Below are 19,854 nucleotides of genomic sequence, written 5' to 3' on the forward strand. Positions count from 1 at the left end.
TTTGGTGCAATACACCAAACCCAGTGAAATGTCCATTTTCAAAAAGAAGTATAACTACAAACCTACCCAAGGTTTCCTAAATGAGGCAAATGAGAACAAAATCTCAAGTAAGGATTTTCGTTCACCATAGTTTCAAACCATGCACTCATAGCTTTTGAGTAAGGAACTTTATCCACCTTAAAAGTAAGGGAGCAGTTTTATGATTTTGCTTTTAAGCAATTATGATCCACTCTTCTCATACCTGACTGCTCTTCCTTGACTCACACATAATTGGGATTAAAGAGGAGTTGTCCTGTTTTTCCATTTTTACTTTAAAAGTATATATGGGCACAGAATCTGGGAAGAGAAAGGACATGTTTTTAGAACTTCAGAGCAAACAGGAAAAGAGAGCAACAGGCATCATGGAAATATAAAATCTTAAATCATTAGTAGGGCACAGACAGAACTATAAAGTTAAATAACATCTCTGGGTTTTGGTACTTGAACACTTACTTAGGCTCTTGTGTTTCTTTCCCCTCACCTCCAAAAAAAAAAAAATGAAAAGAAAAGAAAAAGAAAAAGAAAAGAAAAGAAAAAAATCATGTCAAAGGTTCCCTTCTCTTGAACTGTTAAGATAAAGTACCGGGATATTTATATACCTTTTTCCTTTTTTGACACGTTAAGAAATCCTGATTTTACTATGTACGACTACACTTACTCAATATTCTGTCATATAATATATTGCTCTAGTTACCACATCTACTTAGGTATTGTTAAGATAGATACCATCCATCTGGGGCTTGGAGTTGATGCTTCTGGCTAACCATACCCCAGAAGAGTAAAGCAATGAAGTCTTTTAAAGCGGTGAGTCTGAACTCATGGTGAAGTGCTAGTGTATGAAGGAAACCAGTGATCAAAAGGAACTGATACACTTCACCACTCGCTGCCATGCTGCGCTGAGTCAGTTACTTCTCTTTCCTCTCCTGCTTAAATGATTGCAGACTGCCTATATGAAGAACTTGGGGGTGGGGGCGTTGGCGGTGCACCTAGTTGAGTACACATATTACAATGTGTAAGGATCCAGGTTCAAGCCCCAGTCCCCACCTGAAGAGGGAAAGCTTTGCGAATGGTGAAGCAATGCTGCAGGTGTCTCTCTGTCTCTTTCCCTCTCTGTATCTTTCCCTCTCTGTCACCCCCTTCTCTCTCAATTTCTGGCTGTCTCTATCCATTGAATAAATAAAGATAATAAAAAGAAAGAAAGGGTGGAGGGTAGATAGCATAATGGTTATGCAAACAGACTCTCATGCCTGAGGATCCAAAGTCCCAAGTTCAATCCCCCGCACCACCATAAGTCAGAGCTGAGCAGTGCTCTGGTTAAAAAATAATAATAATAATAAAAGAAAAAGAAAAAAAAAGTCTTTCCCCATTCCACCCCAAAGCTTCTGCAGTTCCCTTTTTTATATACCAATGCTTCTGACTTTTTTTTTTATTTTCTTAATTTTTATTTATAAAAAGGAAACACTGACAAAACCATAGGATAAGAGGGGTACAACTCCACACAGTTCCTACCACCAGATCTCCATATCCCATCCCCTCCCCTGATAGCTTTCCTATTCTTTAACCCTCTGGGACTACAGACCCAGGGACATTATGGGGTGCAGAAGGTCTGGCTTCTGTAATTGCTTCCCCGCTGAACATGGGCATTGACAGGTCAATCCATACTCCCTGCCTGTCTCTCTCTTTCCCTAGTGGAGCAGGGCTCTGGGGAAGCAGGGCTCCAGGACACATTGGTGGGGTCATCTGCCCAGGGAAGCCCAGTTGGCATCATGTTAGCATCTGGAACCTGGTGGCTGAAAAAAGACCCCCAACTCATCATCTGAACTATTCCAGTCTTTAGGTTCATGATTAGTCAACAATTTGTTTGGTTTTATGTGTTTTCTTTTCTCAGCCACCAAGTTCATGACTTTCTACTATTCTTTAAAATCACACTGCCCCAGGGAGTCAGACGGTAGCACCTGCAGGTGGCGCCAAGCACAAGGACCGGCATAAGGATCCCGGTTCAAGCCCCCGGGTCCCCACCTGTAGGGGAATCGCTTCACAAGCAGTGAAGCAGATCTGCAAGTGTCTTTCTCTCCCTCTCTCTGTCTTCCCCTCCTCTCTCCATTTCTGTCTGTCCTATCCAACAACAATGACATCAATAACAACAACAGTAGGAACAACAACAATAAAAAAAAGGGCAACAAAAGGGAATAAATAAATTTAAAAAATCACACTGCCCCAATACACAAAGTAGCTTCATAACAAGAACCTGATGTTTCTCTTATTTTGTTTCTCCTCTCTTTTGCCTTCTCTGGATGATACTGTTTTGACTGTCGACTGCCAATCTGATGCCACAGTTGAGCAGATAGTAGCCGTGTACCATTCTGCCTCAAAACAGAAGGCATGGGACCACTTCACAAAAGCCCAGCGTAAAAACATCAGCGTTTGGTGCAAGCAAGCTGAGGTTGGTGACTTTTTCCTTTGGTGGTCCCTCAGGGGGACAGTTTCTTTCTTTAACAAGTTATTGATTTGGAGTTTAGCCAGAATTAAATAGTGCTAAGCTCCCATGGTCACAACAAAGTCCTAATGAAACACAAAGATGTATTCTCTAAGTCATCACTGCTTCCAAGCCCCCTGCTGCCAAAAGGCTAATAAATGTGCATCCGTTGTCCTGAATGCTTTCTGCTGGCTAGATACCTTTGTAGTGAAACTATAGCTGGGATAGTTATAAGTTCACTTCTCTAAGCTAGCAAGTCTTGAGTACGACAATAATTACTGACCTGTTCATCTACCTTTAATAATATTGGGGCTGTCTTCCATTTATTAGAGTGTCTTGACAACTGAGGTTAGAAGCTGTCTAGCATTACGTTAGAGCTTGAAAATTTCTGTGCTGCTTTTATAAAGCCCATTCAACCATCTTTAGAGATGGTGCCTTTAAAAATTGGCGGATGTGATGCAGAGCTATAGCCTTGTAATCTTTTTTCCCATGGGAATAATACAAACCTTAATGTGAAAAACAGGTGTTTTTTTAATCGATGTTTGCATTGTTGTTTTTTTTTAATTGATTTAATAATGATATACAAGACCTTAGAACAAGAGTGGTACCATTCCACACAAATCCCAACTTCAGATTTCCATATCCCATCCCTTCCATTGGAAGATTTCCTGTTCTTTATCTCTCTGGAAGCAGGACCTAGGATCATTATGGGGTACAGAAGGTGGAAGGTCTAGGGTCTGTATTTGCTTCTCCACCAGACAGGGGAATTGATAGGTTGATCTATACTCCCAGCCTGTTTCTATCTTTCCTTAGTGGAGCAGGGCTCTAGAGAGGTGGGGTTTCAAGGTACATTGGTGGAGTCATCTGCCCATGGAAGTCAGGTTGGCATCATGGTAGCATCTGCAAGTTGGTGACTGAAAAGGCGTTAAGATATAAAGCAGGAGAAATTGTTTAATAATCAGGAATCTAAAGGTAAGAATACAGCAGATGAGATTTGGGGGTCTCCATTTTGGAAAAGGCTAGTAGGTTTATTTTAGGTATATTCCAAGGAGCCCATAACTTTGCTGATTTTTGTCTGAGCCCAACAGCTAACATGCAGGTGGGTTAAGGCATTGTCTGGAAGATGATATAGCCTTGTAATCTTATAATTTTGTAACATTATTAAATAATTAATGAAAAATATATGAATTATTTTTACTTTGAAAACAAATAATCAGAGGACTCTGATTTCAAGTTAATCTGCCTTAAGTTGCCTCTCTACTTGTGCTCAAGTGTCTTTTTTAAAAAATTTCTCAGAGGATCAGTGGTTACAGTACAGTACACTGACACATAGGCACAACCCATAATAAATGTCTAGGTATCTGGGAGACACTCTACCTCCCCAACCTAGAGCCCCCTCCCCCATCATACATCTAGACCCCACTGTTGTTCATCCCATCCCTCTCCCTCCTCCCCCAGAGTCCTTTGCTTTGACATTTTAAAAAGTATTTATTTATTTATTCCCTTTTGTTGCCCTTGTTGTTTTATTGTTGTTGTTATTATTGATGTCGTTGTTGTTGATTAGGACAGAGAGAAATGGAGAGAGGAGGGGAAAACAGATGGGGAGAGAAAGACAGACACCTGCAGACCTGCTTCACCGCCTGTGAAGCGACTCCCCTGCAGGTGGGGAGCCAGGGGCTCGAACCCGGATCCTTGCTAGTCCTTATGCTTTGCACCACGTGCACTTAACCCACTGCGCTACCGCCCGACTCCCTGCTTTGACATTTTTAACATAATACTAGAATATGTCTGATGGGCCTCAGTTTCCATTCTGATTCTAAGCTTACAAACCAAGTAGGGAGATTTGTTTTCGCTGACCTGCTTTTGTTACATACGTTCCTGATTCTAGCTTCCTTAGCCAACCCTGGAAGGTTTGATCTATATATGCAGCAATCTTTCCAACTTTGTTTCCGAGTCCTCTTTGCTACTCTGGTAGTTATATACTATCCATTCATGCAGGTTATCAAAATTCCTTGACAATTGAACACCATTGAAGGGCTTTATGTTTTGCCTTCTTCTTCTTCTAGCGTTTGCCCTTCTTCCGTAGCCAGTTAACAGCGTCAGGTTGAGCCTGATGTAAAGTTTTGAGACCTCCTTTGTGTGTCTCGTTATAAATATTCTATAGCATAAAGAACACTGGATTTGGAATCCGACATGAGTCCATATCTCAACTAAGACCTGTGAGAGCTGAGTGGTATGGAGCAAGTTATTCAGCCTCACTCTCTGTTCCTTCAAGTATATACTGAAGATAGTAATGAAAGCAACTGTACAGAATTAAATGGGATTATATGTTTTGACAATTTGTAGAACAGTGTTATTTACAGTGGCAAAATAATATTATTTCCATTAAGCATTACCCACTCAGTAGGAGCTACTGAGTAGGTATGTATTCGTGTGGGGAAACTGAGATACCAATATGCCAGGGTATGTACACATTGACACAGCTAGTGAAGAATCAGTTCAAGATTCAGAATTCTCACTTGGAACTCTCGTATAATCTACTTTGTAGTCTTAAGAAACTCATTTAACATTTGTGGACCGTGATTTCCTGTCTCATAAAATGAAAATAATATTCTATCCTTTCTGTCCCTTATGAGACTGTATGATAGGACTTGTGTGATAAAGATTTAGGTGTACTGTCATTATTAAATGATCTCCATAAATTCACTTTAGTAGGGCACTGTTGTTTTCGACGGGTTATGTTGTTTTCGCCGGGCTGGCTTCACGGGCGAGTAACAGACGATCAGGGACTCATGGTTGAGCTGTAGGCAGTATTTCTTTATTCATGCAGGACGCAGCACTAAGACGAGCTAAGTTAAACTCAAAGTACAGTACTGTAAAACTCACAATGCTGTCTTTATATATACTTGCCAAGTAAGGTGGAAACAGGATGTGACATAGAGAGGGTGGAGAGAAAAGTGACTGGTGAAAATCAGAGTGTGACAAAGAGGGGGCAGATTAGGCGAGAATCCTATCACTGAACCGACAATGCCCTGGAGGGAGGGTGGTACTTGTTAACAGTGGTTATGTAAATAGAATAGTGTTAAGCAGGGGGGATTTAAACCAAATGAAACAGAAGGGGTCTCATGCATACCAACAATTCCCCCTTTCTTTTTAACTAATGGCCATTGTGGGGTGAACAGAAACCTATATCGTATAGGCGTATTCAAAAGAACTGGCATAAGACATGGAAAACAAAATAGGCGAGCAGCAATAACCAATGTGATGTCAAGGGGAACGTTTCTTGCCTCAGAGGGCAAGGTCTAGCAGGCGAAATGGCATTTCTTGCCTCTGGGAATGCTTCATGCCTCTGGGGGCATCTCTTGCCTCAAAGGGCGATTCCTGCCTCTGTGGGCATCTCTTGCCTCTTGGGGCGCTTCATGCCTCTGTGGGCATAACCTAATAAGGAGGGGGAGTTTTCTGCCTCTGGGGCAGAGCCTGCAGGCGAGGGGACATGGTCTATAAAGTCTCAAGGCAATTGGCTGAAGTTAGTCTTTGAGAAACACAGCAGTGTGCACCAGTAAGTCCGATGGAGGTGTCAGTCCAAAGTAGCTGACCACAGAAGAAAATGCCAAGGGATGAAATGTTGCACGTCTGTCTCGATGGGGAATGTTGGCCACCAGAATTCTGCTTTTCTGTAGAGAGTGATCTTTGGAGTCTGTGAATCTGTTTCTTCAGGTCGTGCCAGGTCTCATCATTGGTTTCTGGGGGTGTGTTGTAGTCATTCCATCTTGTGGGCGATGTCAGAGAACAGGGGTCCAAATGGATTTCCAGGAATTTTCATTTGAGTAGATGCTTTTCCATGTGAAGACTTTGACAGCTGAAATTCACTTACTTGTCAAACAAAACTTGTAGCAGATTAGAAGTTTACTATAATTGATAACTCCATTAAAATTGGAAGTCCTTTCTAGTATGATTTTAAGGTTGTTTAAACAGTTTAAACTCAATAAAATGTGGAAAGGTAAACAGAAGAACCACGGTTAAAAGCCTCAGGCATGAGAATAATTAACATAATCATAGCACTCTCTGCCCCACCCATAACTCATACTGTTTTCAGGATTAAACGTTTCAGATTCATATCAAGATGTAAAAGAGAAATCAAAGGAGGGAAAAAACAATTTTTTGGATTGTTTCTGGATGTCTCTAGAAATCATGGCTGCGTCTAGCTTTTTTTTTTTTTTTAAGGCAATGTCAAACAAAAATTCAGTCATTCAAATCATTCTCTTATGAAACGCAACTTGAACCAGATTATCAAGATCTCAACATGTAGGATTAAGAATCCGCGGAGGGCGTCCTAGTACAAAAAGCTCCTCAAAATTCCATTTAGGGTGCTTCTGACTGTTCCTGCTGGATTGCTTCAGGCACCCATTTTTAAAAGTGTCTTCCCATTGAAGAAAGAATCCAATCAGGAGAGTAGAACTAACCACGTGTCTCCATACTTGGGAACTGCCTGGGTACTGGAGAATGCTCTTCAAATTAGAGTAGTCCTTCTCCACAGGAAACATTCGAGAAGAAGTCCAGAAAGTTCCAGGGGAAATCCCCATGCATATCCCAAGGTCTACGATCACAGTCATAAAGAACCAAACTGTGGCCTGGAGCAAAATGTAGTCCTTTTCCTCAGGAAACAGGGGAGAGGGAATCCAGAAAGTCCAAGGAGAAATCTCAGTGCATCTCCCAAGCTCTATGATCCCAGTCGTAAGAAACCAAAGTTCCCGGTCAGGGAAACAAAGTTTGGCCCAGAGCAAAATGTTCCAGAGACAGAGTAACTGTCTCATGATGAAACAGTAGAGGCTTTGGCAAACCTCTTCATAAGTAGAAGAGAAGACCATAGTGCATAGGTAGGCAAAGTCTTCACTTATCTGGGAGTTGCGCAGGTCTGGCCCCACGTTGGGCGCCATATGTTGTTTTCGACGGGTTATGTTGTTTTCGCCGGGCTGGCTTCACGGGCGGGTAACAGACGATCAGGGACTCATGGTTGTGCTGTAGGCAGTATCTCTTTATTCATGCAGGACGCAGCACTAAGACGAGCTAAGTTAAACTCAAAGTACAGTACTGTAAAACTCACAATGCTGTCTTTATATATACTTGCCAAGTAAGGTGGAAACAGGATGTGACATAGAGAGGGTGGAGAGAAAAGTGACTGGTGAAAATCAGAGTGTGACAAAGAGGGGGCAGATTAGGCGAGAATCCTATCACTGAACCGACAATGCCCTGGAGGGAGGGTGGTACTTGTTAACAGTGGTTATGTAAATAGAATAGTGTTAAGCAGGGGGGATTTAAACCAAATGAAACAGAAGGGGTCTCATGCATACCAACAGGGCACCCTAAAGTCTGATATTCTCTTTGTTTTTGATCCCAACCATGTGACTTAATATGGAGATTTATAGAATAATGATTCACATGTTGGCTTCATTGTATCTAAGAAACATAGATGGTGGTTCGAAGATCCAAAGCTTCTACCACTTTGCCTGCCTGAGTGAGAATGGCTTAGAGTAAGCTTCCTCTTAGATTATCTCATCCTTACTTCATTATCTGTGAAAGGAGCTGCTAACTCTAGTTCCTGAAGTGTTTCAAGGTACTGACACAAAATTTGCCTATAGGTCTGTTATATTTCTAGGAATTTTTTGAAGATATGAAAGGCTTATCTCTAAATAAGCTACGCCACTTATTGAATTTTTTACACTTTTAAAAATATACTAAGCTTTCTTGCCCAATTGGAAGTTAAAAGATGTTTTTGTATATGCTGAGCAGCTACAGGGCATATCTGAACTCTCAAATCTTCCTGCCCTGGGACATTTCCCTAGAAGGAACACAGTTACTCTTCTAAGAAGCACAATAACTTTCCCAGAGTTAGATGACATGTTTGTGAATTGAGAATTAGTATTTACTTATAACCTCTGACAGTCTACATTTTTGTTAGGCATCTAGGAGCGCCATGACTTTTCCCAGTGCAGTTAAGTTGTACAATATTCAAATCTGCCAGTGTCAAGCCTCATTATAATCATCTTTCCAGTAACAACTCTTTGATTATAACCAAAACCCAGACTTCTGAAATAGGATAGGTTCTTAGAGATGAACAGTTCCCATATTGTTCTCTGTGCAGTGAGTTTGAATAAGACAGAGCAAATCTCTCTCTTGACATAGCCCCATAAAGTTCATTTTTTCTCAAATATGTCATTATTTTCCTCTTATTTTGAGGAATGCCTCTGCAGCAGAAGAGATGCCATGTTAGTATTTTTTTATTTTTATTACTTCCATTTTCTATTACATCTTAAGTAACTGTGATAGCACTGAATAGCTCATTTTTAAGAGAAAATATAATTTATCTTTAGTACAAACTTGACATACAAATAATTATTTTCTCTCCTAAAAGAAACTTCAAAAGAAGTAATAGTTAAATTAGTGATTAACTCTAGCATTGGTTATTAATAAGTCTGTTTATAGATGATTTTGGGGAAATCTATTTGAAATGTCTTTTTAACCAGAGCACCACTCACCTCTGACTGTTGCTGTTGCCTCTGATGGAACCTGGGACCTCTCACATGAAACTCACTCCTGACAGCTCTTTGTTTTTCTGTAACTCCTAAACCTTCAAAAGTTCAATTAAGAGTTTTATTGGGAAAAAGTCATTTAACTGAGGAGATCAGGATAGTGGCATACCCTGTAGATTGCACATGTTATCATGCAGGCAGACCCAGGTTCATGCCCTATCCCCACCTGAAAAGGGGAAATTTCAGAATGGTGGGTCAGTGTTGTAGGTATCTCACCTCTCTTCCTCTATCCCTCCTTATTTCACTCTGTCTCTAACAGAAAAGAATAAGAAAGGGGGAAAGGCTGGAAAAGGAGTTTTTTTGAGTAAGGAGAGCAGGAAGAGGGTGGAAAGCAGAGAATCAAAGAAGTTGATTTGGGAAGATAAATGATGATAGAGTCCTTAGGGAAAAGTTGAGAAAGACACAAGGGGAAGATATGAGAGTGTGGTCAACCATACTTCATCCCCCCCCCCCCCCCCCCGATTTACTTCTCTCTTGTTTTTTTTTTTTTTCCTTTCTTTTTCTTTCTTTCTGTTTTAAAATTAGTGACTTCTCGGGAGTGGGGTACCTGTAGCGCAGCGGGTTAAGCGCAGGTGGCGCAAAGCACAAGGACCGACATAAGGATCCCGGTTCGAACCCCGGCTCCCCACCTGCAGGGGAATCGCTTCACAGGTGGTGAAGCAGGTCTGCAGGTGTCTGTCTTTCTCTCCTCCTCTCTGTCTTCCCCTCCTCTCTCCATTTCTCTCTGTCCTATCCAACAACGACAACAACAATAATAACTACAACAATAAAACAACAAGGGCAACAAAAGGGAATAAATAAGTAAAATAAATATTTTTAAAAAATTAGTGACTTCTCATACAGATTTGTAAGATCACAAGATTATAGGGTATATTTCCATAGGACACCCACAACCAAAGTCCTTTGCCCTCTCCCAGTGATAAACTTTATAGTTCTTATAAAGTTTAAGAGAAAGGCCAATAGTACTTTTTAATATGGAAGGGATATAAAAATCACCATCTTCCATGGTTGTTTCTATGGAAGTATATGTAAAACAAGATATACGAAGTCTGTCTTGTCTATTTAAATAGTTTCTATTTCAATATACCTCTGCACCTTTTTATTTTCTTTCTTTCTTCCTTCCTTCCCCTCCCCCTCTCCCTCCCACCTTCCCCCTCTCTCTTTCTTTTTACCTTTTTATATTTTATTTAGTGATTTAATATTGACTTACAAAATTACAAAATAACAGGGGTACAACTCCACACTATTACTACCACCAGCGTTCTGAACCTCTAATCCCTCCACTGGAAGCTACAACAGCAGTTCTCTTGAGGTTGCAGATAAGGGTTAACTATTATATCTACAGCTATCTGTCTATATTTGTATATATTTGCCCATTCCTATGGTCCCATCTTTTCTTCCTTTCCAAGTCACACATACACTTAGTACTACATCCAAATGTCCCTCCCATTTTCCTTTTCTCTCTCTGGTTCTTGACGGAATTGGAGTTCAGAGCCCTCTGGTCATCTCCCTATCACTTCTCTCTCACTGGGAGTATAGATCAAAATTGTTTTGGGGATGCAGAAGGTGGGAGTTCTGGCTTCTGTAATTTCTTCTCCACTGGACATGGGTATTGGCAGGTCAATTCATACCCCATCCTGTTTCTTTTTTAAATTATTATTATTATTAGTGATTTAATAGTGATTGACAACACTGTGGGATAAGAAAGATACAATACCATCTAGTTCCCACCACCCATAGTGCCATATCCCATCCCCTCCATTGGGTTCCTTATTCTTTATCCTACTGGGAGTATGGACTAAAGATGTCTATGGAGTGCAGAAGGTAGGAGGTGTGGCTTCTGTAATTGCTTCCCTGCTGGACATGGGCGTTCACAGGTCAGTCCATACCAACAGCCTTTTTCTGTCTTTCGTTAGTGGGGTAGGGCCCTGAAGAGATGAGGTCACCTGCCCAGGGAAGTTAGCCTGAAATCGTGACAGTGTCTGCAACTTGATGGCTGATAGGCAGTAAGATAGAAAGTGGGACAAATTGATTAATGAGCAGGAGACAAGAAGTAGGGACAGAGCAGGTGAGAATAGGGATCTTAGGATGGGAAAGAAGCTAGAAAGTCTATTCTAGGCATGTTCCTAAGGGCCCACGACTAGTGTACTTTTTGCTTGAGTTTGATAGCTAACATAGAGTTGAACAAAAATATTGTCTGTGAATATGGTGTCAGAGTAGAGAAAGGGTCTAAAAAGTTGGATTAGGGCAGAGTATAGTTCCCAATCTTGAAAAAATATGAATAGAATTAACTGTTTACCCCATCCACCTGACACAGGACATTATATATATATATATATTTAGCACAGGAGCCTGTGTAACCTCTGAGTCCCCATGGGTCTGAGCTTGCAGTTAATGGCCACATCTGGGAGTATTGCAGGCTGCACTCATTTCAGGACCAGTCTTCCTCAAGTGGCAGGGCAGGATACTCCAGACTCCCTTCAGATAGTGGGGCAGTCCCTACCAGTGCTGCTTTATGCTGAGGGCAAGGTCCTCAGAAGGCCTACAAGAGGGCTTATGGTGATGTTCCTGATGGAAGTAACCAGTGGTGATGGAGAGGGATCCATTAGAGGGCTAAGTCCATCATATTTCTGTGGGAATCCAAGGATTCCCTGACTAAAGCTCCAGATGACGAGGTGATATGATATTGACCAAAAAGACCATTGTTACATGAGGCAGTCTCTTGCCCTTATCCAGCTTTTGTAGTCCTCTCTTTATGTTGACGACCTTAGACTTTCTCCCAGTTGTTTAAGTGGTGTCATTTGTTGCTCCTAACCTGAATTAGGTTTTGGGATTCTGTCTTCTTTTGGCCTTTCTGCTAGGTTTCCAACCTAATCTGTTCTAAGTCTGATCCATTAGAAAATGTATGATGCCTTCTTGAGGCACTTCTACTAGGATTCCAGGCTTATTAAGTCTAAGTCTAATCACGGAGGGCTATTAAGCTCCTTTACTTTGAGTTATATAACTGTCCCCTTGCTTATGGATACATGTACACCTGTACCCAGTACCCTAAGCCCTAGCCTGTATCTAGAATCTGTAACTTTGTTAGATAATGTGCCATCTAATGTGGACGTAGGTGTTAGGAAAGATCTCACCAGACTTGAGGCACGACCCCATGTTCATAGCTGCACTGTTCACAATTGCCAAAATATGGAAGCAACCAAAATGTCCATTGACAGATGACTAGATTAAAAAGTTGTAGGTTATATGCTCAGTGGATTACCACACAGGGGAGCTGGGCAGTGGTGCACTCGGTTAAGCATCCATAGTATGAAGCACCAGGGCCCACAAAAGGATCTTGGTTCGAGCCCGCAGCTCCCCACCTGCAGTGGGGTCACTTCACAAGCAGTGAAACAGGCCTGCAGGTGTATTTCTCTCTCCTCACTATCTCCCCCTTCCCTTTCAGTTTCTCTCTGTACAATCCAATAAAATAAAATAAAATAAAATAAAATAAAATAAAATAATGCCCTCCGAGAGCAGTGGATTCATAGTGCTGGCACCAAGCCCTAGCGACAACCCTGGAGCCAAAAAAAAAAAAAAAAGACTACACAGCATTTAAAAACATGATATTGTTGTGTCCTTGGAATAAAATGATTGGAACTCGAGAAGATTGTGCTTAATGAAATAAGTAAGGAGGTAAAGGACAGCTATAAAATGTTTTGACTCATATGGAGTTTAGAGAACTGATAACACAAACTTGAAACAAACAAAAAGCCACACCATATCAAGATTGTGAGAAACTATAGTGATTATCAGGAGAGGGGGAAAGGTACAGACCTCCAGTGGCAGGAAAGGTGTGAAATTATAATCTTATTAATTTATAATCTCATAAATAACTTAATGTAACATGTCAAGAGGGAAAATAGATTTAATATTTCAAGTTCTCTAACTGCCTAGTCCATAGCTCTGAGTATAAATATTTTCTTTAGCCTGAGTACCCAATGTTTCAGATTTATAAGATGATTAAATTCTGACACTGGACTTAAATTGTTCAAGGATCTCTTAAAAATATATCTGTATACATAATTTTTTAAAAAATATCTAAGTTGTCTACAAACCACTTGGCCCTATCAGTATCTACGATATGCTGACTTCCAGATACCTTTAAAGGGCAAAAGTGAGGTCAAGTATAGTAGTGTAGATAATAACTATTGGATTATCATAGAAAACAAACTACCAACTAACTTAGTTATAATAATAACTAACTATTGCTATTTTAAACCCTTTGCTTCCTTCCTTCCTTCCTTCCTTCCTTCCTTCCTTCTTTATCCTACCAGAGCACTGTTACTGTGACTCATGGTGGTACAGAGCACTGGGTTTTTTGGAACCCCAGGTATGATCCTATATCTTTTCTTAAGAGCACTTTAAAGTTGGGTATACTGAAAAGTGTCTACTTTATCTTATCCTTCACTCTATTCATTTGTTCAATATTTTCAAGACTTTCCCACCTTAAAATATACCTTTTAACTTTAGGAAATGCGCAACATTCATAATGATGAATTAATGGGAATCAGGAGAGAGGAAGAAATGGAAATGTCTGATGATGAAATAGAAGAAACAACAGAAACCAAAGAAGCTGAAGAACCAGGTAAAGATAACTGTGCTTTATTTCATTCAAATAACATTTGCTTGAAAGAATGGTATTTTAAAACCCTTTTAATACCCATTCAAATATGGCCATATACCCATCAGAACAGATCCAACTAGAAACCATGTTTGAGACAGTAAGTATGCACTCCTTGAATCACTCCTGTGATTACATGATTTTGTATGATCGTCATTTACCCGTTTTCCATCACAGTGCCTAAAAGAATGTAAACTTTTCCCTAGAATCCCTGGAGATTTAGACATCACTGTTCTATCTGCTTTGTATTTATTAATAATATGTTATACAGTAGAAATTATAAGGAACTTATATATAAATAGGTAACTAATCAGACTTTTAGAATAAATAGATCCCTTCCTCACATTTATCTTATGCTGAAATTAATAACAGATTAAGATTATAATGTAAAAATGCACATAATTTTTTTCTGTGAAAATGGAGGAGTTGGTTCTATAATTCAGGATGAAGGTCTCCCAAGATAGAAATCATTCAAGTTTCTGATAAATTCATCTGAACAAAGTAAATATTTCTCTAAAAAGTACAAGAGATTTTATAAAACGAGGAATTTATAAACTAAGAGATTTTATGCACTAAGGGAAAATAGCTATAATAGATGCTTGTCTTCATCACTGGTTCCTTCCATTGTGGTTACTTGTGTGTGGATGGCAAACTAAGCAGTAGTCTGCAAACAGTTGTCAAGGTAAAGGTTTTTGCTCTTACTGTAACCAGACCTCACTCCGAGGAAGATAGCATGGTATGGGTCTCCATCAAAACTCATAAGGCAAATCCATTAAATATAACTGTACACCACCTTCAGATTCATAATATACTATTTTGGAGAGAGGAATTACTATGAGTGGATAAAAAGTATCAAAAGACCAGTCTTCACAGGTAAATCATTCTAGAATATCTAGCTGGTAAGGTACAGAGAATAAAGCAGCATACCTTCCAGACACCAAGTTACAGACACTACCATAATTCCACTCTGACTTCTCTGGGCAGACGACCTCACCAATATGTCCTGGAACCTCAACTCTTCAGAGCTCTAGCCCTCTAGAGAAAGATAGAAACAGAGGGTATGGATCAACCTGCCAACACCCAAATCCATTAGAGAAGCAGTTACAGAAACCAGACTCCTACCTTCTGCACCCCAAAAACTACTTTTTTCACTCCCAGAGGGGGAGGAGTGGTAGGAGGAAGAGGATAAGAGGGCTCTGAACTCCAGCTCCATCAGGTCCCAGAGAGAGAAGATTAAAGGGAGAGATATTTGGATGTAGTAATAGGGTTATGTGTGGCTTGGAGGGTGTTGTTAACGTTTGGAGGCTCCAGCAGGCAGGCTAGCGTCGTGGCGGTAGACAGAGACAGAGACTAGAGGACACACGGCTGGGCTGAGAAGCTGCAGTTTAATCTTTTTTCATGAATGGGCAAATCACCACACCATGTGCTTCCCTATCATTCTCTCTCTGCGGCTGCTTCTGGGACTCTGGACGTCTTTAGCATAGGGGGCGGGGAGAAAGCGGGGTGCGAAACTAGCAAGGGCCAAACCAATTCTCTCAGAGTTGGGGGGAAGGGGAACAAACCAATATGAAGAATACTGACATATTCCCCCTTTTCTTTTTAACTAAATGACCACAGTATCAGGGGTGTGGGGTGAACAGAAACCTATATCGTACAGGCAATTTCAAAAAAAAAGACTGGCACAAACATGGAGAAACATGTAAGCGAGTAACAAGAACCAGTGTGCTGCCAAGGGAAGGCCTGAGGGGGCCTTTTTTTGCCTCTGTGGGCAAAACTTTATCAGCTTAAAAAAAACATTTCCTGCCTTTGGGGGGCGTACCTGCCTCGACGGGCATTTTCTAGCATAGGGGGAGGGTGAGGCCTAGAGTCCCAAGGCATGGCTGCAGTCAATGTTTGAGAAACCCAGCAGCATAATGGGAAGCCGCTAGTTTTGTGGAAAGTGTCCGAGGTGTACCAGTTCTTCTTCTAGTGTTTGCCCTTCTTCCGTAGAAGTGCAAAGCAGATGTCCACCGAAGAATTGCCAAGGGCTGAATTGTTGTACATCTGTCTCGATGGGGAATGTCAGCCATCGGAATTCTGCTTTTCTGTAGAGAACTTGACAGCTGCAATTCACTTACTTATGAAACAAAACTTGTAGCAGGTTAGAAGTTTACCACAATTGATAACTCTGTCACAATTGGAAGTCCCTTCCAGCATGATTCCAAGGCTATTTAAAGTTTAAACAATAAAATGAGGAAATTCAAACATGAACCAAAGAAAGAAAAAGGCCTCAGGCATGAGAATTATTAGCATAACCATAGCACAATCTAACGTTTCTAATTGAGAAGGAATTTGAGAGTTTTACATATCAACAACGTCTTTTTAACCTTTTGTTACACCCATTCAAGATGGAGACACACCCTAGATGTGCGCAGGTTTTTTTTTTACCAACCTAGTTAAAATATATTGATATTTAAACTAATTTTTACCTCAGACTTTAAATGTAAGTTAATTTTATCTTTATGAGAATTACATTGAAAACCTTTTTCATTTAACTCTGTCTGGTAAGAATATAGCCTTAAAGTTATATTTTTAACCTCAAAGTTAATTTTACCAAACTTTAAACACACACATAAACATGGTCTTTAATACACAAGGAGAGAAACCTTTGTTACAAAGACATGTCACTTTAAACACAAATTTAGATCTATACTGTCTTAGCCGTTCTGGGAGTGCGTTGTCCAGCGGTGGCCTCTTGGGCAACTCCACTTCTAGGAATTGTAGGTTGTGACCTCTGGATGAATCTCTGCGTGTTCTAGCTTGTCTGACCCAAGCTAGAGACCCAAGCTGGAGATCTCGGCCAGGGGGCCCAGTTTCGGCAGGGAGCCCGCGGTCTTCGGGTGGTCCAGGATCCGTCCAGACTTCATAGCATGAGGGCGGGCAGGCCAGCCTTGTAGAAGGCTCGGGCCAAGGTGCCATGGGGTGGCAGCCAGGATAGGCTGCTGCGGCCCTGCCCCATGGCCCTGCCATATCGGCCAAGCAGCGTGGAGGGAGCTGGTGCCCAATGCCCTGTGCCACGCAGCAGAAAGCCGGCTCATGTGGGCTGGCGTTGGGCTCCTGCGAGCTGGCATTGGGCAGAAACCACAGAGTGGTCCAGAGATAAATGTTCCAGAAACAGCGAAACAGTATCATTAAGAAAGGGCAGAGGCCTTTGGAGATCTCTTCACAAGCAGAAGAGAAGGCCATAGTACATAGGTAGCCAAATTGTCTTCACTTATCTGAGAGATGCGCAGGTCAGGTCCAGAGAGGACTGGACCTGGAAGAAAGAGGGGGCAATGATGTACAAATGTAGACAGAAAGTTGTAGAGTTGACAGTTAACCCATGTCTGCAACCTTGGGAGACCTACGGTGGTTTGCAATGGAGGGACTTGAGATTCAGAACTCTGGTGGTGGGAACGGTGTGGAATTACACCCCTGGTGACAGGTGATTTTGTAAATCAATACTGAATTACTAATACAAATATAAAAATAAAATTAAAACATTAAAATAAAATAGATTTTTAAAAAGCAGTAGACCTAATTCTAGTCCTAAATCTAGACATAATTCTAGCCCTGAACTCTTATCTATGTCAACATAGGAAGAACTTCATTACTGAGCTTTGACTTTGACTTCCACACTTACAAGAAGTACATTATAAAAACTCTCTAATGGGTTGAGGCAGGCAATGGTGCACCTGGTAGAGTATATATGTTAAAAACTCTCCAATGAGGATTAGAACAAATTGATTGTAATGCAAATAAAATTTTCTTATTCTTGGTACTTGCATACTGAAATGACAAACTCAACAGTCACTGGTAGTCTGAGAATATTCACCCCAGGAATGGAAACTCCCACACAACCACCCACAAAAATTCTTGAGGAAAGAAAAATACCAAGTCAGACTTAAAAAGGGCAGTTGTTAGCTGAATTTCCTCCCTTTTTTTTTTTTTGCCATGTTATACCTTAGCACTTATCTATCCTGAATAAACAAACCCTTTGCAACTAGTGAATAGTTAACATTTTCACAAGTGTGAACTAATTACTGCAAACACACTATAAGCTCATGACCAAAATAAACAAAATGGGCCTAATAACAATCAAGCTATTGAAATTATTTAAGTGTTTAACCAGATATTTTATAGTTGATTAATCTTTTACTTGTAAGATGATCTCCACCTCAGTTTTTACAGTATCATCTACAGTATTAATCCAGTTTTAACCTGAAATGTGACTGTGAGTTTGAACATCTGCTTGATAAATTGCTGAGTTTGAGGAGTTGTTGGGGGAGGAGAGGGGTGTATGGGAGATACAGATTGAATGCAGTTACTAGGGTTATATAATTCCATTTTGCTTCTGTATCTCTTTTGAGTTAAAAGCTGTATTGGCTACTGCACAGAATCTTATTCGTTTAGAGACTGGAAACTCCCTGACAGATCATCTTATAGCTATTTTCTCTCCTGTTCCACATGCCAGGATGCTGCTTTGTCAAATAAAGCTATCTACAATAGACTTAATGGAGCTTACCAAATAGCTTTTCTCCCAGAAGGTTTCAATTCATTTTAATTCAAGGACTTTTGTGCATTTTTCTTCCTCTGGATCGTATCTAATTTTGTTATCTTCTCTAGTACTCAACTGCAGAAATCTTGCTTATTGGGAGCCACTGAGTAGGTTCTCAGTTTTCATCAAAATGAGATACATGTTTTAGTTATTCTTGGTTCCAGTTAAAAGCTTAAGGTACTAGATCTCAGAGTTGGTTCTCTCTCTCTCTCTCTCTCTCTCTCTCTCTCTCTCTCTCTCTCTCTCTCTCTCCCTGCTACCAGCCAAACCAAAAATTGAAGGTCCAGTAGGACATTTCTGGTTGAATCTTACCTCCAAGGAAAAGTATCTCTTAAAATCAGCCTAATAGTTTCAGTTACTTTCCTTGGAGTGCCACAAAATCTCTACTCAAGTGATTCTTTACTAGCCAGCCCATCTTTGTGATAGACAAAGTACTGGACACGCTCTTGTTATATAAGAAAAAACTGCTATATTCAGAGTTATATGTTGAAGAGGGAAAGTTATATCAAAGCAAATCATAATGTGGATCTGTCTCATTGCATTGTTAGCTATAGTGGAAAATACACCATACCCAGGTGTATTTACATAAGAATAGCTCTTCTGGCTCACCCTCTGTCTTCTACTTTCCTCAACTTAGAACAGTGGTTTTCAGGTTTGGTATATTAGGAATCGTTGGCTTACCTGTAAATTTTTAGATTTCTTATAGTATGCAGGGATGCCATTTCAAGCCATGAGTCCCCACTTACAGGGGGAAACTTCACTGGCGAAACAGTGTTGCAGCCGTTTCTCTCTCCCCCTTCTCCTTCTTCCTCTATATCTCTCCCATCCCTCTCAATTTCTCTCTGTCTCTATCCAAAAATGGAGAGATGAGAAATTGTACCCATGTGTCAAGAACTGTACTATAAAGCATTACCACCACCACCCCAGTAAAATGATAAAAAAGAAGGACAGGAAAAAATTGGCCACCAGGAGTGGTAGATTCACTATACAGGCACCAAGCCCTAGTGATAGCCCTGTTAACAACAACAACAAAAAAGTTTGGTCAGTTAACAAGCACTATGTCCTGTAAGCTGATAGAAATAAAAATGTGATATGTGTAAGTAGCATGAAATGTAAGAAACACCACTCAGTGTTAAACTGAGAGGTACTGATTAGAAATAAAGCAAGTTCGAGAGATATTAGTGTGGGCCAGAGCACTTACAGACAGTGGAAATTTATCAAGACTTTGAAAGATGAATTGATTTGAGTGAAAGAAGGACAAATAAGAAAGCATCTTGAAGAAAGAAGAGAAACAGGGCTCAGAAAAGGGAATAAGTAAGGATGGGGTGTGGGGTGTGGGGGAGGATAAAGGATTGAGTGGGAAAGATGGGTCAATTTTAGGGAATATCATCAATGCCAAGATAAACCTTAGTATGGATGGATGGGGCAGTAGAGCACATACATACAGTATTAAGTGCCTAAGGCGGGGGTGGGGGGATAGGAAAAGTCTACAGGTCGAGAAGTTGGGTGC

The 19,854-nt window shown here is 40.6% G+C and overlaps 1 protein-coding gene and 1 long non-coding RNA gene across 10 annotated transcripts in view; both read left to right on the forward strand.

Annotated features, from left to right (window-relative positions):
- LOC132535807 (uncharacterized) overlaps window positions 1-19,854 on the forward strand; it is a 651,000-nt gene that overhangs the window by 560,458 nt on the left and 70,688 nt on the right. The gene's annotated exons all lie outside the window — the stretch shown is intronic.
- The window catches only part of ENOX2 (ecto-NOX disulfide-thiol exchanger 2), a 385,476-nt gene that overhangs the window by 331,465 nt on the left and 34,157 nt on the right, over window positions 1-19,854 (forward strand). For all 9 annotated transcript variants that reach the window (XM_060183083.1, XM_060183076.1, XM_060183079.1 and 6 more), the window contains 2 exons: window positions 2,376-2,482; window positions 13,618-13,732. In XM_060183083.1, the coding sequence (XP_060039066.1) occupies window positions 2,376-2,482; window positions 13,618-13,732 (222 nt within the window). The remainder of the gene's footprint in view (window positions 1-2,375; window positions 2,483-13,617; window positions 13,733-19,854) is intronic.

Source organism: Erinaceus europaeus, chromosome X, assembly GCF_950295315.1.
Source record: "Erinaceus europaeus chromosome X, mEriEur2.1, whole genome shotgun sequence".
NCBI lineage: Eukaryota > Metazoa > Chordata > Mammalia > Eulipotyphla > Erinaceidae > Erinaceus > Erinaceus europaeus.